This window comes from Ruditapes philippinarum, unplaced genomic scaffold, assembly GCF_026571515.1.
Source record: "Ruditapes philippinarum isolate M1 unplaced genomic scaffold, ASM2657151v2 ctg165_1_1_1_1, whole genome shotgun sequence".
NCBI classification, from domain to species: Eukaryota; Metazoa; Mollusca; class Bivalvia; order Venerida; family Veneridae; genus Ruditapes; species Ruditapes philippinarum.
This window is the reverse complement of record NW_026859880.1, coordinates 12,820-34,715: the sequence shown is the minus strand read 5'-3', so window position 1 is coordinate 34,715 and position 21,896 is coordinate 12,820. Positions and strand designations below refer to the sequence as shown.

The window sequence follows — 21,896 nt, the reverse complement described above, 5'->3', positions numbered from 1 at the left end:
CTCCTTTTCTTGTTTGAGTGAGTAGCGAATCAAAATGTATCCGCAGAATTTCGACAAGTCCGGAGAATATACAGCAAATCTCCGACATTCGTCATGATTACTTTAGACATACGAACTGCCACTTTTCGGCTCGATATAACGACAACGAGTCACTTTATGGTATCGTTTTTACGACATTGACAAATATGAAAGCATCTATTGTTTCTAATTCAGATCAATAACTCCGACTAGGAAGGATTGTTAGAGCATAGATGATAGCAAAGTAGGGATTTAGCGTCTAAGATTCTAGAAAAGAAATTAGTATAGGAAATAAGGCATAATGTTGAAGACATTAAGTTGGGCAATTTTTCTTTTTCGTACGTCTAGGAAAGACAAAAATCTATTTTTGTACAAATATTTACAGCACTTTGACTCTATGTTATTTTCTTACATTTTTGCATGGCATGTTATGATATGTCGTGAATACTATTTATTTTTGTAAGAACGGAATTTACATATTGAGTCCCTTTATTGGCACACAAGTAAAGCAATAAATTATTTTGTTTATACCTTCAATGTATTGAAGAACAAATGGTTTATCAAGACCTCAGTGAATACATCAGCATTAAAATATTCACGTAACTTCAGAATTTATATCCGGGTTTTATTTACACAGAACATTTTTTTAAACATTTGAATTGCTGTATTTAATAATTGCTCCTTTAATGTCATCTATCAATATTCGAACAGTAGTATTTCTTCGTATTTCCCCCCATATACAATTTTATGCTAGCTTAAGAACAGTTCATTAGGAAGAAACTTTTCTGGCGCTTAGAGATTATTTCTAATAAGGTTGTAACAATACAATATACTTCCTTCATATCCAGATTATCCGACTTCCGGTTTCCGGCGTGATTTCCCGCGTGAATTCCGCGCGCTATAATCTCTAAACCAGTCTAATTATTTGATTGCATCTGCACGCGATTTCTTGGTCAAATTAATTGATACTTTCTACAGATACTGCCAAGAGGATTAAAAAGATTAGAAATGTGATTAATTAGGGAATGAAATAGAAGAAAGTTTATTGTTAATTCAGAATGTCAAATAAAACGTCATTGTATAGAGAGAAATAATTACATTTATTGACAGTCCCGTCCAGAAATAATCGAACAATCATTATCCTTGTTTTTGTTTACTTTTTTCAGGACATCAGATGGAAAAATGTGACCTGAACGGAGAAGCCGGGCGGTATTGCAAGCAGTGTGGGGAACTGACTTTCCAGCCAGATAAGAACAGATATGGCGACCAGTGCAAATACAGGTTTGAATCCTTGAATAAGTTCATTTTTTTAGAAAAAGTTGAATACTGATGATATAAAATTAAGTTCCCCTTTTAGATTTAAGTGACTTTGAATTTGGCTGCCAAATAAAACCCATTTGTGTAAATGGTACAATTACAGTCACACCTGATAGAATAAGCCAGTCTCAGAAATTTATAGAAAAGCGCATATATTATCTTCCAGAACACAATATTTTGCACACTATTTGTTCAAATTAGATATTTTATAGGTAAAGAGGGTAGTGTCATATATATACGAGGTTGGCTTAACAATGGGTTTGACTGTATTTGCAAGATGAACAGAAATTAATTTTAAGATATCTGGACCTACAACTGGGAATGGGTGGTGAAATAATGCTTGGAGGGGTTCCTTTGGTATTTGTTACCAGCAATTAAATAAGAAAGCTTTTTTGTGTGTATTTAAGTGCCTGTGTGACCAAAAATGAATAATCAGTAAGACATCATTTCTGTGGTCACTGTTATGAGATGAATCTCGTAAAATATTTCGAGAAAGTAACCTATGTTCTCGCATCAAGTTTCAATAAAAAAAGGAAATTGTAGGCATTTAGTTATTTACGATAGACTATTAAAGGGAGATAATTATAGAAAAGAAGTCAGTAATATATTTTGCAAAATAGATATGTCATTGATTATCAACAGTTTACTGGTATACCTAAAAAAATCGAAACAAAATTTCCAAAATAATTGCATATCATAGCTAACTAATGAAACATTACCGATAGGAAAAACTTAAAAGAATCGTTTTCAGGAGAGAGAAAAATAGTACATGTGCTAGACATAATGTAGTTTTATTGCATCTTGCAAAAACATAGACACATCCGCTGCAGAAAATAGTCCGTATCGACATGATGACGATTCTGGTAGAAACTTTATAGTTTGTCGCGTATTGAAAATCAATGAGAAGCGTCATTATATCACACGGGGTATTTTCATCTGAAGAACGTCTATATAATCCCCTAGTGTAGTGGAATTAATTGAGAAAATAATCTTAATTAGGTTATTTGATCATCAGAAAAAGACCGTACAATTGATCTGATAGGAATTATAGGCTGACAGAGACACTGGATCAAATTGTGATCCGAAATTTGCCTGCCGGTAAATTTCTACATACGTCGTCATAAATTGTGTGTAATAAAACTGTATGAACGGTATTATTTATTGTATCATAGTTTGGAGACCTTTCTGTTGAAAATGTGTCAGGGTTAAATCGTATACATATACGTGCTTTTATGTTTGACTATATGATACAAAAGAGAAAGAACACCAAAACACTCGGCAATCTGATTTATACTCGGGGGCTACGCCCCCTCGTACAAATCAGATAGCCTCGTGTTTCGGTGCTCTTTCTATTACTTACTTTGTGATTTTGAAAATTATACAGATTCCAAAATCAATAAGATATTACAAATATCTCTGTCTTCTAATGAGATAAGATTAAAGCGTGATTTTATACTTATGATGTATAAGTCACGTGATATTAAAACCTATTGAAATAATAAGGTATAGAAATCTTCAAACATTATAAACTTCAAGATCAACCAGGGACTTTATTTGAAATGTCAACTAAAGTTCCTGGATAAACTAAAAGTAAAAGAAAGATGTATCCTCCGTGTCCGTTGTATAGACTCCGTAGTACTTTCACATTTTATTGTCAGTTTATTTTGTAAATAAATTATTTATCTTCTCTTGCTGTCTCTTATTTAAACGTGTACACATAAAGATTGATAACGAACTCTTTTTCTTCCAAAATATCGTAAAAATCGTGCAATAATCATTTTCTTTCTCTTCTTCCTTTTTTTGTAAAAAAGAAGTCAATTTGCCCTAGCAGGCATAAACGTGTAAATGGTATCCTGGTGAGTTCCAATTGTTTTGTTCCAACTCGTCATTCTTCGCAGTAACTATTAGATTATAATGTCGGAGTCAGAAGGCGAAAAAAGAGAAATGTATAAAAAGTTAGCCCGAAATTCTCAAAGATAAAAGCACGCTGAGTTTTCGACATGTTACAAGCTTGTTTTTTCTTCTTTCATGCAAATTCATCGTGATGAAATGCAAATCTGTGCCATTGAACATTCGGAGTTCATTTTTATGTTTGAATAGAAGTAATTGGTGTTAAGAAATCACAAAGGGAACGCGTTCCATTACCACTGATTAAAGATCATCCCTAAAGAGTTACCATCGTAACGTATCATGAAAGTCGGAATAGAAAAAAAAATACACTGATATATTTTCTAGGATTAATATGTGAAGTAGATATTAAAAGCGATGCGTTATTCATAAATAAGTAAATGAATAAATGATTGATGCGAGTCAATAAATAACAATGACTTTTGTAAACTATGGAACGCCAAATACAATCTTTTGCTTCTCTGATAAAAGATATTGAATTGAATTTCATAGAAATGTGCCAGAAGTGTTCTTTTTACCGTTGCAGAAAACTGGTTTAAGATAAGGATTGTCTTCAAACTGGTTTCTTTTACTTGAACTAAAGATATTAATTAAAACTGAAATTTAGCTTCAGTACAATATCTATCAAAATTTAAAACTACAAAAAAACATATTACTGTTACAAATAAAAAATAAGAACAAAAGAACCCATGTCAGAGATAAAATATGTCTCTAAATATATTTGACTAAGTTAGATAACAGGGTGATGATTTAGTGTTTCATGTGTCAGTTTCTCAGCCAACGGGTCATGAGTTTGAGCTCTAATAGGAACATGCTTCGTCAAGGGGCATCAGTAATGATAAGTTTCAGGGTTGCTTCAGGGTGCTATTTATAGAGTGGTTCAATTAATGCATTTAACTTCATAATAAGCGAGCTAAGATATGTTTAAACTGAATATTACTCCATTAGTATAATAAAACATATTTGTTGGATATATGTTATACATCATCCTGCCTTGAGAGAGATCTCATTTTCTGTAATAGAAACGATATTTTAAACAATTAATTAAGAAATGATTAATAGGCAATTAACTTATATATCTGAAAGATAAACGCACTTGTTTTCTCATTTGAAACGCTGTTTTTGTTGTTGTTTTTGTTTGTTGTTTTTGCAATTGCGTAACAGATGAGTAGCAAGCACATGCAGAGTTTCAATTAATTAGAAATAATTGCTTTTTCTCCGAAATGAATCTTTTTTGTTCAATGCGAACTGTACTTTTTGACAGACAGCTGTTACATGTATTGCAAATGAAAGTGTTCTAGATTCGTAGGCTACTTTTTCTTTATATTACATTTATTATTTAAAGGAATTTTAATAAATGCATTGTTCATTATTGAATGTTGAAGGCCTGTCTTCAGACATAACATTTTTAATAATGCTACAGCACACTTGGGTGACACATTGTGTTATTTGAAAATTTCAATAAATTATAATTTATATGCAGATATTGAAATTAATTATAAATTGACGAGGGAAGTTTGCGATATTTCTTGACTATAAAACTATATAAAACTTGAAACTCATTTTATTTTTGTAGTCATACATACTGGCGTATATTATTTATTTAACTTATTATCTTATTAAATTTTTAGAATTTTGATAGGCACGACTTCCTATATAAAAAACCAAAAGATCGGGATAAGCAAAATAAACAAATGACACAAAATCAAAACAAGAAATGGAAAAAACTGTATAAATGTTTGCAACAGTGTGTTTTAGAAAATTAGTGATTAAAGTTTTTTTAAGAAAATACTAGTCTTTCAGCGTTATTTGTTTAACTATATTAAACTATAGTTTATTGTACTACATATTACAAGTATTTCATCCCCTTGAAGTTCATTGCAAAAAAGACAATACCATAATAAATAAGCTATATTTTTTCATCTACTGAAAGATTGACTTGCTTTCTTCCAAGTATCCAAGCAGAGTATTACAGATCATGCTATCACATGCAATACCATCAAAGCTAAACACCGCCTATAATAAAAATTGCACGCGAAAACGCATTTTATTATGCATCAGTCATAGACAGAGATACGGACTATCTGGGAATGAGATTAATTCATGCTGTATTAGAAATGCTATTTAGATACCTGGAAAATGCTGAGATATTATGAACTATAGGAAGATTTAAGCCGCCTCTACTGATAAAAAATCTAGATAGAAATAAATTGTGTATTATCCAAATTGAAGTATTTATATAATTTCTTTACCATGTTAAAATTGAAAATTACGTGTATTAATGTCCCCTCTTGTTATTTTTGTTATTTAAAATTGATAAGTTATGTTCAATAAAGTTCTTAGTTTAGTTTAAAACATATTTATTTTAGCTTGAATGTAAAAAAAGATAATCTTGCAACTTATAATAATCTTTTTTTCCGAGTTCGCCTCCTGGCACTTACCAGTACTGTTATCATAAAAGAAAACGTGGTCGTGATCCGAGAAGGCCTCGAAACCATCTAGAAATTTACTGTATCGGACGGTTTTAATCACTTCGGATTACTTTATCCTTTTAGTATACGAGTTATAGCTTTATTTTTGTTATGTATCAACTATCTCGTGAACTACCAGTCTCGGAAAGCCTAGTCTTATAGTAATAATAGGTCTACATTGTTTTTATACGGGTCTGTCGTAAAGAGAATCTCATTAAATTTTTACCGCCAAAATCGCAAAATTTACCGTACGCGAAAATTACCTGATATATGGTATTAGATTTTTTTTTAACATTGAAATATTTTGTAAATTTTAGTTGTAAACGAGTGTTTAATTGTACTTATTTTTTTGTTTCGTTTTGTCATTATAGGCAGACCTGCGACAAGTACCGTATGAGCTATAAAGACTATGGCAGCAAGACACATGATGCGGAGTGCGTCTGCGATCTTGGCTACCATTTTGAAAGTACGGACCAACGCGCATGCGTGCCAAATAAAGTATGCGGAAAGGGATACGGACAGGGGTCATTCGGTAAGTGTTGTGAGCGTTTAGATTTACTTATTCTCACCTGTATGCTTTACCGATCCCACGATTGCATTATTTTACCTTTTGTTTTCATTTTAAGTTCACTTATTGTTCCACCAATCCCTGCAACATTCATGTTTTGAGGTAAAAAGTAAAGACATTTAATAAACGAGCAGTATCACATGCAAATGTAACGCATGTATATGAGTAACTTATTTGGAAAATTTTAGTGTTTTTTTTTAATTGACACTCGTTTTAGTGTGTAGCATGTCAAATCTTGTTTCATTTGATTTCGGCTTTTTATTTTTTGTTGTAAAAATAATAAATTTGTTCTTGTATGCGACTAATAAGTGCAAAGCGACAGGTAGTTTGAAACAAGTTTTTCATTAGATTAAGAGAGACAACTCTTTATGAACTGTTAGTGTGATTGTATTAAAACTAGTGGAGTTACTCCCCTTGTTGTTATTTCCAGAGGACGGGCGGAGAACAGGTAAGTTTTGTTAGTGTGAGACCCAAACAAACCAGGCACAAAACCAAGTTCCTATATTTTCTAGCAATGGTTTCATTCTGTTTTGTATTTAACTGAAAAAAAATCAAAAGAAATGTAAAAAATCTTATTCTAAATTCGCATGCAGACGACAAGCTTTTGGTAGTTACGTATTTATTTAGTTTATGTACATTTTGTGCTGCGACTATTGTAGAGAAGTCAATTTGTACATAGTTTACATTTCAGAGTTAGTTATGCTTCAGTGTAATAAAAGAAATTTAGTTTTCGTTTGCAATTTTATTGTCAAATTTTGCATGTATTCCAAGTTTTTACCAGACAAAAGCTTAATAAATTACCATCCCCTATAATAATCCAAGTGCGCTGGTTTTTCTAGTAACAAAGTTATTTCCCATAGAGTTTTAGAACTACCGCCCCTTTATTTCTTACATACCGCCGACACATAGCGTTTTCTCTCCCAATTTATGTGCGGTTTTTTGTGAAAAGGTAAAATCATTCGTAAAAGCAGACGGTAATTTCCGTTCAGTTGAAATACGTTATCTAGCGTGCTATATTGGCTTGCATCCTCGTGACTTCCGTAAATTACCGATGAATGCCAAAATTGCACGTGTATTTAAACGTCACGAGCCGGAAACAGTGTCGTCTGCTACTACGAATAGGGTACCTTGACATTTACATGTATACGCAATGGTGTTGATATTTCTAAAAATGGGTCAACTTGTATATAAAATGGCATCATGCAGATTTATAAAACTCGATGACTGCCATTTTAACTTGACCTATTTTAGTTTTTTATATATAATTGCATTTCAATCTTGAGAAATACGTTATTATTATATAAAAATAAGCTCTATGCAATTTTCTCTATTACACATTTAACTGTGACAATGGAAACCCTCTTTATACAAAATTATTTTATACACGAGTTCTAACAAAAGTACAAACAAGAAAAAATCTTAATTACTAACATTTTTATTTCTTATGTTTGAATTATCTATATATTACATTAAACATTTCCAGCCTTGTCTAGAAGGCATATGTTAATACTGTAACTGGATGAGGACACTATATATTAATTATTTTAACGAAATAATTAAATTGAAATAATTAAATTGTAAATGCGTATTGATTTATCTGCAAAAGCGTTGCTTTCGCATGACAAACAAGCACTATTGAATTTCGTCAATTTTAGAAAAAAATGTTTTGCCTTGTTATTTAAGTATTATATTTACAAAATATAGAATTGTTTTTGCCCTCGTCTTGTTACATTTACTTTAATAATCCAGAAACAACATAATTATTATAGATATAAACTTTGATACAAGAAATATAACTGTATTATTATAAATAGAAAATACATGTAGATTCTAAAAATAGGATTGTGACATGATTGACAGGGTTGTATGATTTAGAATTAAAAGAAGAATGAAAAATGAACGTTAAAAGGTTGTTTGCGTTTCTTACCATCTGAACTATTTATTTGGTGAAAGATTTTTTTAATGTATGAATATTGTACAAATATTGTCAGAACTTATTTTGCACTGCACGATTTTTTTAAGAAAAAAGGGTTAAATGTACTTTGCATGAACCAATTTAAATTTCTATGGTGAATAAGTGATCAGTAAACCTTAGCTTCATTTTTATTTCAATTCTTTATAATAACAAGCTTTTTTATTTTATTTTTTGTTTTTCATGTAACTGTCATTTCTTTTAAATATTAAATAAACAAAAATGTGCAACTTAAGATTCGATTTTGTCAGAAGATAACCTGCAAATGTTTGATAACGTATTCGTTTTTAGAAGAAAAAAAATGCCATAGATTTATACATACATACATGATGGTGTTGGCAAAGTTTTTAAAATATATATCCGCTTATATGTCTGTGAAAACACCTTTTATGTAAAAATTCCTTTTTGGATCTTTTGACCTTTGACCTCTGGGTGTTGAATATAATTATGATATTATGCTAGAATAGTTTTAGATTTCGTTTCCCCCGTGGGTTAAGGATAATCAGTATATATAGGTATGGAATGTAATTTTTATTTTTTTGTTACTTTAGGTTTTTGTGAAAATTGTATACAGAAGGACATGTGGTCGGATACACAAGACACGTATTCCACGTGTAAACCACTTAGAAAGTAAGTATGATTCTTTAAAGCTTCACACCCTAAAATATATGAGCCGCGTCACGACAAAACCAACGTTAAGCGACCAGCATGGATCCAGACCAGCCTGCGCATCCGCGCAGTCTGATCAGGATCCATGCTGTTCGCTATCAGTTTCTCTACTTGTTATAGGGTTTGTAAGCGTACAACATGGATCCTGATCAGACTTCGCGGAAGCGCAGGCTGGTCTGGATCCATGCTGGTCGCAAAGGCATTATGTTGATTTTGTCATGGCGTGGCTCATATTAAATTCTGGGTTTATGTATAAGAAATGTAAAGCTACATGCCTTCAGATATTCCAATCTATGTCAAGAAAAATAACCTTGAAAATATATATACTAAGATTTCAACAAAAATAGAATATTCAAAAAATTATACACATGTGATATGCAATGAATTATTGATTTTGCAGTATTATTTATCATATTTCTACTGCATTACTAACGCAGTAAGGGCTATTTTTTATATTTTGACCTGTTTTTAGGTCATTTTTGTATTTGTACCAGTGTGTTGCTCACTTTTCTTTTACTCTTGACGATATTTTACATTTTAATTCTTTTTAAAAACATTCATGAAAATAAGAATGAATCCGGAGGCATGTTGCTTTAAAGAAAAATTCACCCATAATTACAATAATTTATAGATGGAAATATATTCAATAAGGGCACGTGAAATTGTTGTATTAATTTCTGTACTGTTTTATCACTAGTTAATCTCAAGATGAAGTTAAATACATGTACACAAACATTTTGTCTACACTATTGTTCTGGCAGAATGTCTTTAAACAGGTATTGCAACAAAGTGAAATTTGAAATTGATAATTTACAATAATACATATATTACATTTTGCAACTGTTCATCGGCGATGTTTTTGCATAGATTACATATTTTCTCTTTTCTTTTACAGTTGTGAAAAAGAAGGGCGATGTACATTGTCGAAAAGCAATGGCACTAATGATAACAAATGTGGACCAAAAATCAACGGTAAATATCTAGCTATTAAGTTGTCAGTATGACGTCTTTGCGTGTCTTATGAAGTCAGATTAATTCTTTACTTCGATTAAATCGTTCAATAAGTTATAAGTTATTAAGAATGAGAATTTGTTTATTTTTTGGATAAAGTACGGTAGAAGGTTTTTGTCTTGCAGCTCTTTCATTCATATCTAATTGATACTTATCCTCTGAGGAGACAGTAAAGTGCTCATCTGTCTTTTCTATCAACTTTTATTCTCAAAGTCGTCCGGCTTCTGATGCAAAAGAGTGTTCGAATAATAACGTTCTTGTCATTGAACTGAGAATCGATTGCATCCCTTGCGGCATGCTTGATTAATCACCCAGCTGCCACGTTGTTCCGGAATGGAAATTTAAGTAAATTGGGCACCTGCTGGCCATAATTGGAACATTGTTCTTAGATTTTAACCAAACACTTATAACTCGGTTTAGAAATTTTTATTCGATTCTTTTGATTTATTGTTGTTATGCAACGTTCCTATTTCCGATTAAGGAAAATGTTCAAGATAAATGTGTTAAGCACCGCACGACTTAAGATTTATTATCTCCGTTATGTGAACGAATAAAATGATATGACGTCATAAGGTGATTTGTTTATGGTAGCAATTTTGGGGCGATTTTAGAACATTGATTATTATTTCATTTTTTTTTTCTAAGAAGAACTTTTAAAAATCAAGTGCAGCCTTATATCAGTTATTATCGATATCTTCTTGAAAGGCAAAGGCAGCTAAATCTTAATTGATGTTTTTATAAAAATAAATATATAAAAAAAATGCATTATTGCATATAAACTTAAAATTTCAAGTTCAATGTCTTCCTCCACCAGTAAAGCTTGAAAATCAACTTTTGTATTATGTCCCTGCTTTCATTTGTCTGAGATACTTAACCCAAAAAATTACGATCATTTTATAACTATGTTTTCCCCAAAAAAGCAGAATTGATAAATGAAATATGTTTTTTCTATTTCTTAATATGTACGAAAATGAGTGTTTCTTAATATGCTCGAAAATGAGGTTTTATTACTGTTTGTTAATATTTCCATAGCATATAATCCGTTTTATTCTTTCGGAATTACAGACAAGCAATAAGCCATTGGTTTCTTTAACGCATAAACAATATAAAAGAACATATACTACCCGATGGAAATAACTAATTACTTCTTTATCTACCGAAGCGTTTTTGTGTCGGATTGCCAATGGCGACATTAAAAGTTTAGACAAAAATTGGCAATTGCTCTAGTACTTGCATTAAACAAACACAAATAACAACAACGGAAAAAAAACTCGTTGCACCATATATTTATCTGCCTTTATAAATGTTAAATGTCAATTAAACACCTGCCTCGGATTAGGTTTTTAGTTTGATATGATAATAAAACAATTGCCGAGGAGTTTTTGCCCAAACAGAATATTACAATTGGAAGTGAATTATCATCGGGATACTGGTAAAATCCTTTGACGTATTAAACATCTTCTATAGAACCTTTAACCGTTTCAACGCTAAATACTTTAAAGACTTTCAATCCAGACAAAACCAATTATTTTTAGTGAAAATTTCAAGTACTGACTGAAAAACGAACAGTGCAGACAATGACTCGACAGCACAGATGTGCCCACCGATTATGGTCTGCACTGTTCGTATAGGTCAAATTTGCTGCCGGCAGCGGGCTGAAGTTAAATTGTACGTGAAACTCGTGCAACTTATATCTAATAAAACTTTGATGTTGATTTTTTTTATCTTTTTAAACATACTTTTTCTTTGAATGATATAAATCATATTATTTTGGTGTAGTTTTTGTTTACTTGAGAATATTTACTTTTCAGATGTGTCCAAATGTGGTGTCATCCAGTATACAACACCGAGTCCAACCGAACCCTCCTCCACGGGACTCATACTTGGGGTAGTGTTTGGTGTATTAGGGGCCCTACTTTTGATTCTTGTGATACTTGTGTGTTGTCTCCGACGCCGACAGAGGGCCAGGAAACGTCAGATTCGGACCGAACAGCTGGAAGAACTTTTGCCAGAAATCATCAAACGTTCGAGAAAAGACGAGAAATATTGTAATTCTGGTATGTAATCTGCATTGTCGTCTGCTTACAGTGTCGTCTGCTTTAGGTCATCGACTAATTTTATTTACAGAATAAAATATGGAATCAAATCACTTGGTCCCATTGCAAGTTTCATAATTATTTCTCGTATATACAAGATATTGTAATGAAATTGCAGCATCGTCTGCTTTATGCATCGTCTGCTTTATGCGCCGTATGCCTTAGCTAGTCACTTTATTCCAGTTAATAAGATATTTTATTTATAAGGCCAACCAAATATAAAAAAACACTTCTAGTAGGACCAATATTAAATAAATTTAATAATTAGGTCTCGTAAATAAACAACCCTGCTGGCAATTTGTCATTATTTTGTACATTGTTTAATGTAAAAGTTACTAGTATTTTTGGTCGTCTGCTTAAAGTAGTGTTTTGTTCTCGTGAGTATAAAAAATACATATTCATATACTCAAATATACAATATTCTAAATGCACATTATATTAAACTTAAACTCTGCTGTACAAATTTTACTTAAATGTCGTCTGACACTTATGTTTAAAGTTTGGTTATCATTTCAGTTTTGGACGCTCTACAGAAAGAAGTTGAAGATAGAATAAATAATCAGATCTGGGATTTACCGAGAGAGTTGTTTAGGAACCATATAGAACCTGCAAGATATGAGGTGCTTGTCGAGAAATACAGAGGTGCGATTTTAACTTTTATTATAACCCCTTCCCCACAAAAAATGATTCAAACCACTTGCCCCTCACCGCTGTGGGTTCGAATCCCGACAGGGACTTTGAATTCTTTCATGTGAGGAAGCTATCTAGCTAGCTTACGGAACGTCGGTGGTTCTACTCAGGTGCCAGTTCGTGCCTGAAATAATGCACGGAAGGGCACCTGAGGTCTTCCTCCACCAGTAAAGCTGGAACGTCGCCAAATGACCTATACTGTGTCGGTGTGACGTAAAACCCAAACAATCAAACAAACACAAAAAAGACTGTTTTAGTACTTTGAATTAAAAAAAAATAATAGAAAAAGTTTTTTTTATGTTGGAAGTCTTTATCACAATCATTTGTTTTTCAAAGATGGAGTGTAAGTTTATTTGATAATAGAGTTTTCATATCATCTTTTCCCTTCGGTCCTTCTTGCATTGAAAAATATAATCTGGGTCATCAAAATGACCATTAATAAACATGCAACATGCCATTGTACTAAAGAATTTAGGAGAACGTTACTTAATGTAAGACTTTATTGATTCCAGCAGTTTTAAGTTTTGAAAATTAAGTACCGCTCACGCCGGTGCTAGGGGACGTGACGGATGTTGCATTTTAATTATCCTTCATGTACAGACTCAATCAAACCTAGAGTCTGCAATTTTGATGGAATTCATGTTTCCTAGGGATCACCCTTTTTTCCAAATTCTTACAAAAGGTGTCTCGATTACTACATGTTTTGTACAGCTGACCTTTTGACATTTTCGTACAATAAATTGCAGAAAAAAATAAACCCTGTAATCTCCAACAGAAATTAACAACTTATGTCTCTCTGGTACATGTGGTATGTTTGTGGGTGTCTGAGTAACACAACACGATTTGAAATAAAGATATACTTAATTTAAATGGTATAGTTAAATAGTTTTTTCATTTTCGTTTTCTTTTAGATAAGCAACATAAATTCGCGATCAACGGTTACATGCAGGATTGGCGCGGATGGCGGGGAAACACCGGTGACGCCGTTGAGGAACTTGTTGGCTGTCTACGTCACGAGAACGTCAAACGAATGGATATAGTTCTAGAAGTTGTCAACAAAATGAGTGAAGGTATAACGATGATTTCACTCTATACTACGGTCTAACAATTTTTTTATCAAAAATGTTTACATACTAGTATTTGGTCCTGTTCCATTCTTATTTGTGTAAATTCATGGGAATTTATATTCTGTCACATTACTGGTCCGTTCCCATTCCACCTACATTTGTGTAAATAACTTTGAAAAATAAAATCATTATACTTATTGTGTCTTTCAAATTGATTAATTTAATTATTCTTGGGAGAAAATGGTTTCTGAGTAGCATAATTTAGTGGTATTGTTTGACCACGTTGACTTTTTATGAGTTTTGTTACATATTTTATATAAATAAGTACGAATGGTTTAAGGTATCAATTCAATTTTATATTTGTAGACTTCCCAGAGGTTGTCGATGGTTACGACAGGTCGAACAAGCGGAAACCTGGGTCTGCAAGCTATTGTGCTATCTTGTTCCCATGTGCTTGCCAGGAAAACGAGAAAGACAATTACGAATGTAAAGAAACTTCCAGCAGACTTCTTTCAGATGTATCAGTAAATGAAAAAGACAATGGCCACGTACCGCCACCTAGCGAACCACGTGACCCAAATATTCCTCCGCCTGAAGGTGGCGCTATTGATCCACATGATGCTGGTGCTATTTATAGAGACTCGGCAACGCCAAGTGCAACGCCAAGTGCACCAATTTTAGATGGAGAAGACATTTATCCTCATGTTGAGGTCAAAGGTCAACATTTTTACGATAGATCCGAGTCGGTTCCAGTGCAAGCAAGCAGTTAGGTGCTCAAACCATATCGTGACTGCCTAATATTCTTTTTTTTTGTGATTTACGCAATTTAATACTTGTGTTCCAGAGTGTATTGACATCATTGATAGCACGTGCTTTGAGACTCCAAAATGAGACGCTTAGTTGACTGATGATTGTTTTATATTAAAACTGAATTTTAGCCCAATGATGTGAATATTTGCTAAGTAATGGAGCTTTTAAAGCACACTATAACCAGACCCTTCTGTGTCCAGGTGGAGTTTGATAAAGGATTTCAAGTGAATGGACTTTTTATAGGACATGAATGTAGTAAATACAAATGCAAATTTTTACATCAGCACCGTTGACCTATTACGTAACAAGGTCAGCCAGCGTTCTTTTGAATGAAAAATGGACTAGATTCATTTGCAAACTGTAGACAAATGGTTTCATTAATGATCATGATAAAGGATTGAAAGTATGAATTGTATTGCTGTACATTATTCAATCACTGTGAAGTTTTTGCAAACTTGTGCGCTTTGGTCTCAAAGACAGCGCATGCGCAATGTTTTGAAACATGCATCATAATCACGTGACATCCTCATATTGGTATATTCGGGCCTTTTCCGCTGTTTTTGCCTAAAATGTAAATGTAAAAGAAATACATGTGAAAAAACAACACTTTAATGGTCTACTTTGTAATCAAATTCAATACAAGGTGACGAAATATGCACATGTATATAGAAATAAATTTATTAGACACTCGTAGAAAAAACCGGTATACTATTATGTATTCGTGAATAGATTACGATAGTTAAAACTGAATGACAAGTTAATAATTTGATATCTGATGTGCTTAATTATTTACATTTTCATTTGACATGAAATTCAGTAAAAAGACATTAATTTGCTAACATCTTAAAAAATATTTCTTCACAAATCAGCACCCAGTATATGCCATAGTAGGTCATTGAATAAATTATTAAGTCGCTTAAAGTCATTTTAAGAACATTTGAAAACGGTTACTATTATTATTCTTTGTTTATAGTTTCCCGATTAATTAGGGAAAAAAATATAAGATGTTATTTTACTGGAAATAAAATTTTGAAAGTATTTAATTTTTATTTTTCAAAAATTTAGGTCATGTTATAATTTCGTAGAAAAAAAAGATAAAATGAAGTGAAATAGATTAATAAAACCTAAATTTGTAGACCGTTATATCACCTCTGAAACAAAAGTATATATATTCAACTCTTTTTTTAGCCCATACATCTCAAATTGTGCATTGGGTGTTCTTTATTTTCTGTATTTTGGTTAAACATGCATAAGTATATTTACTTGTGGATAATGACTTTCAAATAATTTGTGTTTGTTTTGTCAGATAGCTAATGTTGAAGCATGGTTGCTTGTAGGTGAAACTTTGCATTCCAATTTTTTTCTATTTCGTTAGATTTTTTTTTCAACCTTGTTTCTTTCTTTGTCTCAAACCATTTCTTCATAATTTACCAAAGAAAAATGTCTGTCTATCATATTAAAATAGTGCAATTAATGACCCCAAAGAAAATGTTCTACAAAAACTTTTTTCATTTTTAGCTCGACTTTTCTATGAAAAGGGGAGCTATCCTACTCGCCCCGGCGTCGGCGTCGGCGTCGGCGTCGGCGTTGGCGTTGGCGTCACACCTTGGTTAAGTTTTTCGTACCACCCCACTTTATTTCAGAAGTATTACAAGTATGGCTTTGAAACTTACCATACTTGTTCACCATCATAACCTCCATCTACAGACAAGAGTACATAACTCTGTCAAAGGTTTTTGACAGAATTATGGCCCTTTTTTGACTTAGAAAGTGTATTGAGCTTGGTTAAGTTTTTTTGTACCACCTCACTTTTATTTCAAAACCATTGGAGGTATTGCTTTGAAACTGACCATACTTGTTTACCATCACGACCTTCATCAACAGACAAGAGGACATAACTCTGTCAAGGTTTTTGACAGAATTATGCCCCTTTTTGACTTAGAAAATACATTGAATATGGGTAAAATCCACTTATTGCCTTAACCCTTTGAGATATTGCTTTGAAACTTTTAATGCTATTTCACATCATTACCCCCATCTGTACGCAAGAGAAGGTAACTCTGTCAAGGATTTGTTTTAAAAATTAAGGCCTTTTATCGACTTAGAATCTTGGTTAAGTTTTTAGTACCAGTCCACTTTTTGACTGAACTGTTTGAGATATTAATTTGAAAGTTGGAATACTTGTTTACAATCATGATTCCCAAACATGTCCAGGAGAAGGTAATTCTGTCAAAGATTTTATTTGAATTATGGCCCTTAACTGTCAATGTTTTGTATTATAGGCAAGCACTAAAAAACTTAAAAAATCTAAAAAAATTCATTCCTATTCACTTGTTCACTTTACCATAAATTATGTCATATAAACATTGCTGTAATATTCAAGGGTATCAAACAACTAGTTATTTTTCTCTTTTTGTACTTGAAATTAAAATCAGTAGTATATGCATATTTCACATTTTATCTCGCCTATTTGATTGGTGGACAAGTGACCAGCTACAGTGTTCAAGGGTATCACACAATTCAGTAAAATAATTCTTCACTAAATATCTTAATGCTCATGGCCATTGTTCACTTTAAAAATACAGAGATTCTTGTATTGCCTTTTACTGCAAAAACTTTTTTTATTGGCAAGCAATAAAAAAGTCGAGCGCGCTGTCTTACGGACAGCTCTTGTTTTATATGATGCAATGTACTCAACCATCGTTTTTAGCTCGACTTTTCTATGAAAAGGGGAGCTATCCTACTCGCCCCGGCGTCGGCGTCGGCGTTAGCGTCGGCGTTGGCGTCACACCTTGGTTAAGTTTTTCGTACCACCCCACTTTATTTCAGAAGTATTACAAGTATGGCTTTGAAACTTACCATACTTGTTCACCATCATAACCTCCATCTACAGACAAGAGTACATAACTCTGTCAAGGTTTTTGACAGAATTATGGCCCTTTTTTAGCTCGACTTTTCTATGAAAAGGGGAGCTATCCTACTCGCCCCGGCGTCGGCGTTGGCGTCACACCTTGGTTAAGTTTTTCGTACCACCCCACTTTATTTCAGAAGTATTACAAGTATGGCTTTGAAACTTACCATACTTGTTCACCATCATAACCTCCATCTACAGACAAGAGTACATAACTCTGTCAAGGTTTTTGACAGAATTATGGCCCTTTTTTGACTTAGAAAGTGTATTGAGCTTGGTTAAGTTTTTTGTACCACCTCACTTTATTTCAAAACCATTGGAGGTATTGCTTTGAAACTGACCATACTTGTTTACCATCACGACCTTCATCAACAGACAAGAGGACATAACTCTGTCAAGGTTTTTGACAGAATTATGCCCCTTTTTGACTTAGAAAATACATTGAATATGGGTAAAATCCACTTATTGCCTTAACCCTTTGAGATATTGCTTTGAAACTTTAATGCTATTTCACATCATTACCCCCATCTGTACGCAAGAGAAGGTAACTCTGTCAAGGATTTGTTTTAAAAATTAAGGCCTTTTATCGACTTAGAATCTTGGTTAAGTTTTTAGTACCAGTCCACTTTTTGACTGAACTGTTTGAGATATTAATTTGAAAGTTGGAATACTTGTTTACAATCATGATTCCCAAACATGTCCAGGAGAAGTAATTCTGTCAAAGATTTTATTTGAATTATGGCCCTTAACTGTCAATGTTTTGTATTATAGGCAAGCACTAAAAAGTCGAGCGCGCTGTCTTACGGACAGCTCTTGTTGACTTAGAAAGTGTATTGAGCTTGGTTAAGTTTTTTGTACCACCTCACTTTATTTCAAAACCATTGGAGGTATTGCTTTGAAACTGACCATACTTGTTTACCATCACGACCTTCATCAACAGACAAGAGGACATAACTCTGTCAAGGTTTTTGACAGAATTATGCCCCTTTTTGACTTAGAAAATACATTGAATATGGGTAAAATCCACTTATTGCCTTAACCCTTTGAGATATTGCTTTGAAACTTTTAATGCTATTTCACATCATTACCCCCATCTGTACGCAAGAGAAGGTAACTCTGTCTAGGATTTGTTTTAAAAATTAAGGCCTTTTATCGACTTAGAATCTTGGTTAAGTTTTTAGTACCAGTCCACTTTTTGACTGAACTGTTTGAGATATTAATTTGAAAGTTGGAATACTTGTTTACAATCATGATTCCCAAACATGTCCAGGAGAAGGTAATTCTGTCAAAGATTTTATTTGAATTATGGCCCTTAACTGTCAATGTTTTGTATTATAGGCAAGCACTAAAAAACTCAACTCAGTTTTTTTTTCTTTCTTACCAGCCCTCTTTTGACTTAAACATTTCAAACTTTGCTGCAGTGTTCAAGGGTATCACACAATTCAGTAAAATAATTCTTCACTAAATATCTTAATGCTCATGGCCATTGTTCACTTTAAAAATACAGAGATTCTTGTATTGCCTTTTACTGCAAAAACTTTTTTTATTGGCAAGCAATAAAAAAGTCGAGCGCGCTGTCTTACGGACAGCTCTTGTTTTCTCTGCACTTGAGTTCATATATAAGTGACCTCTATTCCACCCTCATTATTTGCCTCTGCATTTATTCATTTATAAGTTTATATATAATGCCCCTCAAAATGTTCTATTCGAAATTAAACTGCATGTAAATTAAAAGTGTTTCAGTGTGAACTATTCTTTACTGTCAGTGTATAGTATTTGTTGAACAAAAATGTATTTGTTAAGTTTTAATATGTTATTTCTAGCTCCACTATTCGAAGAATTGGGACAGCTATTGTACTCGCCCTGACGTCGGCGTCACGCTTGGGTTAAAATTTTTGCTTGTAAGTCGGTATCTCTAAAACTACAAAGGGGAATGTGTTGAAACTTCACACACTTCTCAGCGAGTATTTAACATGATAGACACAGGTTCCACAACTCTTGAGTTATCTTTTTACAGAGTTATGTCCCTTTTCTTCTAGCTTTTCAAGCACTGAAAATAGTCGAGCGAGCTGTCTTATGGACAGCTCTTGTTTCCTTCTTACTTCACATATAACTTGTTGTGCTGTTTGAATAGATATTTTACATGTGTGTATATATATGTTATATTTTTGCTCTTGTTTTATGTTTCATTTTGCTGTTGTAGAAACGACATTTTTTTGCTTATGAAGAAAACAAAATTATGAAATTCAGTTTTCTTTAAAGTAAATTTGTATTGTTTAAACAGAAAAATGAAATGTGAATGATTTTTATGCATTGAAATGAACGCGTATTTCGTTTCATGAACCGGTGCGTCTGTAAAATCCAAATGTTATATAAAAAAAAATCAATGATATATATCGTGAATAACCATTAAGGCGTATGTATGTTATTTGTCTTACTATTTTAACTTTTGTTTGTCCAAGTTTTATTTAAGTAAATAATAATTAATGTGTTTTTAATGGCATGTTTTAGTATATCAGTAATGTAATGGTATATATGTATTATACCAATTATGTAATGGTGTAGTTTATATTTTAATGGTATTCATGTTTAATAATTGAGGAGATTCAGCTGAGTGTTGGTTTGAAAACGCAGCCTGAAAAACTTGCTGTTTTCATAATCTGACGAATGTACTTTATACATAAGCATTTAAATGAATTCGTATTGTATATTTAAATTTATTTTTTGTGTCTTCTCGAATGAGGGGATGGATGACAAATAAAATCATGAACAAAACAGATGACCATGTCAATTTGTTAATCAGAATTTGATATTTTATGGATTTAGTTTATTTTATTTCACAAGCTTTTACATTTACTAGTAAATTTAAAACTTTTTCCGATGTTTACTTTACATTATTTTTGAAAGCGTTTTATTGACACCAAAACATGATGATTTATTATGCATTTACATACCTATACAATGCCCGGTTTTGCTACATTCTAGCATGTCACGTGTGTTTAATATTTTTATTAAATGCTTGTTAACATAATTGTACAATTTGTTGACTGCCATGATTGTTCTGTAACAGACAAGCAATGAATGGCATAGGGATATTTTCGAGGATATTTGATAAATTTGCGTAGAAAATAGCTGAATAAATACATAATTTCAACATTCTTAAGGCAACTACATATTTATAGGATTTTTTGTTCGAACCAACTTTAAGGCCTGTTAATTTTCAAGAAAAAAGGTACACCAATAATTATAAATGTTGGCAAGGATTAATAGATATACATGTATATACTGGTGAATAATGCGTAATAGTTAAAACTAATAGTTAAGGATTTAAGAAATATCGAATAGATCTGCAAACGCCGAAAGTGCTGATGGAACATAATTAAAGATAAGACGTTTAATTAAGTGTTAAAATTGAGTACCGCTCAAACCGGTGCTAGGGAGCGTGAGGGATGTTGCATATTATTTCATAATCTCTCGTGTACAGACCCAATCAAACCGACTCTGCAAGTTTGATGTAATTTTGTTGTGATGAATGCTTCCGAGGAATCAACCTCTTTCCAGATCTTAAGAAAAAAGAATCATGAAAACATGTGAGAAGTTGAGAAACTGATAAAGTAGTTTAATTGATGTTATTGTCTGATTGGTCATGGGCTATGTCAAATATCCACATTTTTTTGAACAAATGAAGGGTCAATTTGTACGACCTGTATATACACTATTATATTACATAAAGTACATGTATATGTATTTGTTAAAATGATTTATTATGCCCCCATTTTGAAAAAAAGGGGGTATATTGCTTTGCACTTGTCGGTCCGTCGGTCCGTCGGTCCGTCGGTCCGTAGACCAAATGGTTTCCGAGTGATAACTAAAGAACCCTTAGGCCTAGGAACTTCAAACTTGGTATGGTGATTGGTCATGACCAGTAGATGACCCCTATTGATTTTGGGTCAAGGGGTCAAAGGTCAAGGTCACATTGACCTTGAAAGCAAAAACGGTTTCCGATCAATAACTAAAGAACCTTAAGGCCTAGGAACTTCAAAACTTGATATGGTGATTGGTCATGACCAGTAGATGACCTCTATTGATTTTGGGGTCAAGGGGTCAAAGGTCAAGGTCACATTGACCTTGAAAGCAAAAACGGTTTCCGATCAATAACTAAAGAACCTTAAGGCCTAGGAACTTCAAACTTGGTATGGTGATTGTCATGACCAGTAGATGACCCCTATTGATTTTGGGGTCAAGGGGTCAAAGTCAAGGTCACATTGACCTTGAAAGCAAAAACGGTTTCTGATTCAATAACTAAAGAACCTTAAGGCCTAGGAACTTCAAACTTGGTATGGTGATTGGTCATGACCAGTAGATGACCCCTATTGATTTGGGGTCAA

At 32.8% G+C, this 21,896-nt stretch overlaps 1 protein-coding gene across 9 annotated transcripts in view; it reads left to right on the top strand.

The window, feature by feature from the left end:
• LOC132758181 (uncharacterized) overlaps positions 1-20,639 on the top strand; it is a 116,225-nt gene extending 95,586 nt beyond the window's left edge. For all 9 annotated transcript variants that reach the window (XM_060749733.1, XM_060749736.1, XM_060749737.1 and 6 more), the window contains 8 exons: positions 1,185-1,299; positions 6,086-6,246; positions 8,806-8,884; positions 9,819-9,895; positions 11,746-11,991; positions 12,547-12,672; positions 13,632-13,790; positions 14,154-20,639. In XM_060749733.1, coding sequence (XP_060605716.1) covers positions 1,185-1,299; positions 6,086-6,246; positions 8,806-8,884; positions 9,819-9,895; positions 11,746-11,991; positions 12,547-12,672; positions 13,632-13,790; positions 14,154-14,557 — 1,367 coding nt within the window. In that variant the 3' untranslated portion in view covers positions 14,558-20,639. The remainder of the gene's footprint in view (positions 1-1,184; positions 1,300-6,085; positions 6,247-8,805; positions 8,885-9,818; positions 9,896-11,745; positions 11,992-12,546; positions 12,673-13,631; positions 13,791-14,153) is intronic.
• Positions 20,640-21,896: the final 1,257 nt, after the last annotated feature.